We start from the raw sequence: 6,000 nt of genomic DNA, 5'->3' as shown, positions 1-6,000 counted from the left end.
CTAAATAATCCCCGGCCATGCATACATAGGCAGATGGTAATTATTATAGTGCAGATAGTCAAGGATGCTTTTTTCCACCTCTGATTTATAGATGGTTTCCTGAAAGAACTTTTGAAGGTATTTCTTTGGCTTTTCACATAGGTTTATTTCTTCATCTAGTATTTGCAGAACTAATTTTTCCATGGAAGGAATTTCTTCATCCTATAAAATATGGAAAGAAACAAAATATAGAAATGAATTTGAATTTGAATAGGTATAAATTTGGAAGGTATGATTATATTGCCATTTAACAGTAAGTTTGATCATATTTCACTGGAATTACAATGATAGGTTGTAAGTTTTCTGAATAGCAGGGAAGACAATAGCAAGTTAACATGGTTTTTAGGGATTAGCAATTAGACATGGATGACAAAAGGTACAAACAACACAGGAACAAGATTCTAGTAAGTACTTCATTATTTAGGAAGAAATCTTAGTATTAAAAAAGAAGGGTTTTTTTGCTATCTGAGCAGTATCTTTAATCTTTTCTTCTCTTGTCAAAGGTCAGAACACAGATTAAAATACCAAACCACTTTTGTAGAGCCAGTATAGCCACACAGATGGTAAGAAAGAACAGGAAAACAAAATGTTCCATTTTTAGTGATTATGGAATTATAGAAACTCACAGGTGAAAACCTTAAAAGCTAACTAATCTAACCATCTCATTTTACAGATGAGGAGTCAGTTGAGATCCAGGAGGTTACATGACTTACCCACAGTCACAGAGGTAGTGGGACTTGAACCGAGCTCCTCTCTACAACATCCCTGGCAAATAGTCACCAAGTTTCAGTTAAAGACCTTAGCATTCAAAGAACTGCTATTTCTCAGAATCAGAGTTTTTCCTTGGAAAAGATCTTAGTGGCCATCCAGTCCAACACATATTCAAAAGGAATAACCGCTTTAACATCCTAAACAAGAATGACCACCTAGTATTTTCCTGAAGACCAATAAAGAGAGGGAACTGACCGTCTCTGGAGGCAGCCCATTCTACCCTGACAGTTCTAACTGCTAGCATCCAGTGCTCCTAGTTTGACCTCTGGGACCAAATAGAACATGTCCTATTGTCCAGTCTCTCTTCCATATGCTAGCCTTTCACATATTAGAATACAGCTAACATGTACCCCTTCAATTTTCTCTTCTTCAGGCCAAATATGCCTAATTTTTTCAGCTTATCCACATATATCTTAGACATAAGCCCTTTACCACACTGGTTGTCATCTTCTATACATTCTCTGGCTAGTCAATGTCTTCCTTAAGTCATTGTGCCCAGAAAAGGGTAGTACAGTGGTGATTGGATGAGGGCAGAAGCACAGAAAGTCTATCATCATCTCCTTATTTCTGGAAGCTATGTCTCTCTTTAATGTAGCCCAAGATTGAATTGGCTTCTCTGGATGCTACACCACACTGTTTATTCATATTGACCTTATAGCTTACTAAAAAAATTCCAAATCTTTTTTTCTGATAAACTGCTAAGTATAGACTTGTAAGGTCGATTTGCTGACCCCAAGTTTAAGACTTCACATTTTTCCTGTTGAATTCATCTTATTAGATTCAGCCCAATCTCTAGCTTGTCAAGATTCTATTCTAGGCTAAGTCTATCTTCCCATGTGTTAGCTGCCTTTTCCAGCTTTGTGTCTTCTGCAGATTTGATTAGCATGTCATTTATTCCTTTATCCAAGTCATTGACAAAAATGTTAACACAGGGACAAACAATTCAGAGCTGTAATTATCAGATAAACAATAAGCTTTTTTCCTTCCATAAATTTCAGTTGAGTTTAATATATCTATATTTGAAATTAATCATACTTATCATTTTTCAAAGGTAACTTGTGCATGTTTTATTTTATGCATAACTAAAAATAATTTTCTAAATCTGAAGACAGAATTCTGGCTGAAGATGAGTCCTTATAGCACCAAAGAAATATGGATAGGATAATATTATTAAAACTAAAAATTTGTAAGTTGTATTAAAATAATATCATAGCAAATTATTTAAAAACTGCGCCAAAGCATAATACTTCATATTTCAACATATATTGTGCTATACTTTGAAAATATCATGAATTAACAATTCTTTTTAAAAATTACATTAACTGGGGCAGCTAGATAGCACAGTGAGTAGAGCATCAGCCCTGGAGTCAGGAGGACCTGAGTTCAAATGTGGACTCAGACACTTGACACAGTCACTAGCTGTATGACCTTGGGCAAGTCACTTAACCCCAATTTCCCCACTTTTCCCCCTCCAAAAAAATACAACAACTTTTGTGGTTTTGTGGTATTTTATTTTAATATGAAACTTTAATTTTTTTACTTTTGAAAGGAAAGAAAAAGAATTATTTATATCCAAGAATGTTATTATATTATTAAATATAAGAGCTGACAGGTCTATAATTCTAAGGTTATTTAAGCATAAAGTCATTTAGTATGCACTACAATATTTAATATTAAATAAAACAATAAAATTCAATCCAATAAGCCATTATTCACAGCCTAATATGTGCAGATATTGTGCTAGGTGTTGGGGCTACAAAGGCAGAATGCAAAACAACCCTTGCCCTCAGAGAGCATACATTCATTGCAATGGGGCAAGAGAAGGACACAGATCCATTATGGTCCATCTTCTCTTCTTGCTCCACACATTGACAGAGCTTTTTTTGAAGTCAATGGGAATTCCAAACCTAGCTAAGCTCTGCAGGGAGGCTGAGACAGAAAAAAATACTACTAACTCCAAGCAATGAAATAATTACAAGAATTAAAATTTTTCAAATGCAGTCAGTAAATTTCCAAAGACCTTTGAAGTACTAAGTAAAATAAATGCTATATTTCTGTAATTGTTTGGAGTTAATTTTCAGTGTTTTATAGGGTTTGATTTAGAGAAACTTATAAATTTAAGAGAGGCAATGGGGTTAGTGGACTTTTAGTCAGGAAGACCTGAACTTAAATTCTTCCCCTACCAAATAGACAAGTGATGACTTTTGGCAGCTCTACCATTTGCCTGTTAAGTTGTATCAGGGCAGTTTTTCAAAACTAACAGAAATAGTCTCAGTGAACATGCTAAAAAAACCAAGATACTGCATGGTGTTATCCTGACATTTCTGAGTACCTTGTGAAAAATCAGAATGTGGAATTTTAATCTTAAATTTAAATAACACAACCTTCTGCCCCAAGTGGCAGAGGTGATGGCAGACATAAGAATTATAATATGTGAAATATACCAATTGCCTTGGCAGGAGACTCCCTACTAAACATTTCTTTAATAAAAGATCCAAAAAAATTGAATGACAAAATCATAAGAGGTCTATCATAATAAAACTTTTGGGGGAATTAGGGATGTAGAGATAGTGAATTTGGGATGATGATGAAGAAAAGTGTGTTTTCCAACAAACTTGAAATATCCCTTTTGAGTGGGGACTCACAAATTTCATAGTATCACCACTAACAAGAAGTAGAAAAAGAATGTTAGAACTAATCTGCCTTAAGGTGTCTTCTCTTATTTCCCTTGCTCATGAAAGAGCTATATCTATCCTTACTTCTCATGAAAGCTAATTATTCTTTCAGTTTCCTTGATCCCATCTCTTTCCATCTTCTTCAGGACCTTGTACCAGCAGATGTCAGGAGATGTTATGGATCTTCAGTCAGTCCCTCTTCACTAGCTCTTTCTCATCTAGTTATAGATATGTTCAGTTTTCTCAGATTCTTTAAAAAAAGCTTCCTCTTGACCTTTCCATCCCATCCAGTAATTATTCAAACTTGTTTTCTTTCAATGATGAACTCAGAGAAAACATTTTCTACAGCTGATGTCTCCTTCTTTGTTGTTGTTCAGTTGCTTCAGTCATGTCTGTTTGGGGTTTTCTTGGCAAAGATACTAGAGTGGTTTGCCATGTCCTTCTTTACCTCATTTTACAGATGAGAAACTGAGGCAAACAGGATTAAGTGACTTGTCCCAGGTCACATAGCTGGTAAGTGTCTGTGGCCAGATTTGAACTCAGGAAGATGAGGTTTTCCTGACTTCTGGCCTGGCACTCTATCCACTGTACCACCTTGCTGCCACTGCTTTACTATCCACTTTTCCCTTAACCATTACTTTGCAATCAGGCTTCTACCCCACTACTCTACTGAAATGGCTCTCTCAAAGGTCCTTAATGATCTGATTACCAATTCACTGGCCTTATTTTCAATCCTCATACATCTTGAGCTTTCTGATACTGTTGGCTACTCCTTCCCACTGCATTCTTTCTATTCCCTTGACTTCCTGGGATTTACCTCACCCTCCTGCCTGGAGATCAGGAAACATCTTGTTTGTCTTTCCCACTGGTTTCTTATCCTCCTGATCTCTTAAAGTGAGTGTTCCCCAAGGTCTTTGCCTCATATCTAAAATCACTAAATCCTGATGATTCTAACACCGTAACACCTCCCAAATCTACCTACTCTTACTTCTTTGCGAGCTTTATCACACTACTTTTGCTCTGATTTAGGTGCCCATTGCTTCTTGCCAGGATTATTGTGATAGTCTCCTAACTGGCCTTCCTGTTATTAGTTTGTTTCTCCTCTAATTCATGGCAAAATTTACCTTCCTAATATAAAGGTATGGCCACATAATTCCCTAGTAAAAATATCACCAACTCAACAATCAACAAACATTTATGTTGTACCTACTAGGCTCTGTGCTACATGGATAAAAAGACAAAAGCAAAAGTGTCCATGCCCACAGGAAGCTTACATTCTAATGTGGGGAAACAATGTGTACACAAATAGGTACATACAAGATACATACAAGGTAGTCTTAGAATGGAAGTCAGTACCAACTGAAGACTCAGGAATGGCCTCCCATATGATATCGTATTGAGTTAAGCTCTAAAGGAAGCCAGAGGGCGGAGCCAAGATGGTGGGTGAAAGCAGAGACTTGTTTAAGCTTTCCCCCAGGTCCCTCCAAACACCTATAGAAATGGCTCTGAACAGATTCTAGAGCTGTAGAACCCACAAAATAGCAGAGGAAAGCAGGGCTCCAGCCCAGGACTGCCTGGATGGTCACTGGGAAGGGTCTATTGCACGGAGTTGGGCTGTGCCAGGACCAAGGTGACCGGGAGCCGGGCAGAATAGGGTGTAGGGCCCTGAATCATTGAGCTGTGGCAGTTACCAGACTTCTCAACCCACAAATGCCAAAGAGAACAGAGCAGGTTAGTAGGAAAAGCTTCTGGGACAGAGTGAAAGGAGTTCTTGGTTGGCCACTGTCCTGGGGACAGTGGATGTGGTGCAGCTCTGAGGAGGCTTCCAGAGCTACAGCTGCAGTTTTTTTCGGCCCCAGGCCCACCTGGTAGGAGGAATTAAGTGGAGGATCACAGCAGGAGTGCAGAGCCTGCTTTGCCCTGCCTGGTTGGTGGTTCTTGGGGGAGAAGCAGCACTGGTGTGGCAGAGCTTGCTGTGTAGAAGTAGCTCTGAAAACAGCAGCACATGACCCCTAAAGCTTGGGACAAAGTACTCTCTACAAGCAGTCATACCATGACAAAAAGCTCAAGGGTCAGGTAGTTGGCTGGGAACATGAACAGGACGGGAAAATGGTCTCAGATTCAGACTCAGACTTTGAAACCTTATTTTGGTGACAAAGAAGACCAAAACATACAGCCAGAAGAAGTCAACAAAGTCAAACAACCTACATCAAAAGCCTCCAAGAAAAATATGAATTGGTCTCAGGCCATGGAAGAGCTCAAAAAGGAGTTGGAAAAGCAAGTTAGAGAAGTAGAGGAAAAATTGGGAAGAGAAATGAGAGTGATATGAGAAAACCATGAAAAACAAGTCAATGACTTGCTAAAGGAGACCCCCAAAAATACTGAAGAAAATAACACCTTAAAATAGACCAACTCAATGGCAAAAGAGCTCCAAAAAGCCAATGAGGAGAAGAATGCCTTGAAAGGCAGAATTAGCCAAATGGAAAAGGAGGTCCAAAAGACCACTGAAGAAAAT

The 6,000-nt window shown here is 38.2% G+C and overlaps 1 protein-coding gene across 1 annotated transcript in view; it reads right to left on the bottom strand.

Annotated features, from left to right (window-relative positions):
• CFAP61 (cilia and flagella associated protein 61) overlaps positions 1–6,000 on the bottom strand; it is a 362,517-nt gene continuing 356,517 nt past the window's right edge. Inside the window, exon 31 of the mRNA XM_036749971.1 lies at positions 1–201. Coding sequence (XP_036605866.1) covers positions 1–201 — 201 coding nt within the window. The remainder of the gene's footprint in view (positions 202–6,000) is intronic.

Source organism: Trichosurus vulpecula, chromosome 3 (assembly GCF_011100635.1).
Source record: "Trichosurus vulpecula isolate mTriVul1 chromosome 3, mTriVul1.pri, whole genome shotgun sequence".
Classification (NCBI taxonomy): Eukaryota; Metazoa; Chordata; class Mammalia; order Diprotodontia; family Phalangeridae; genus Trichosurus; species Trichosurus vulpecula.
The sequence above is the reverse complement of the archived record's forward strand: the minus strand, read 5'-3'. Positions and strand labels throughout refer to the sequence as shown.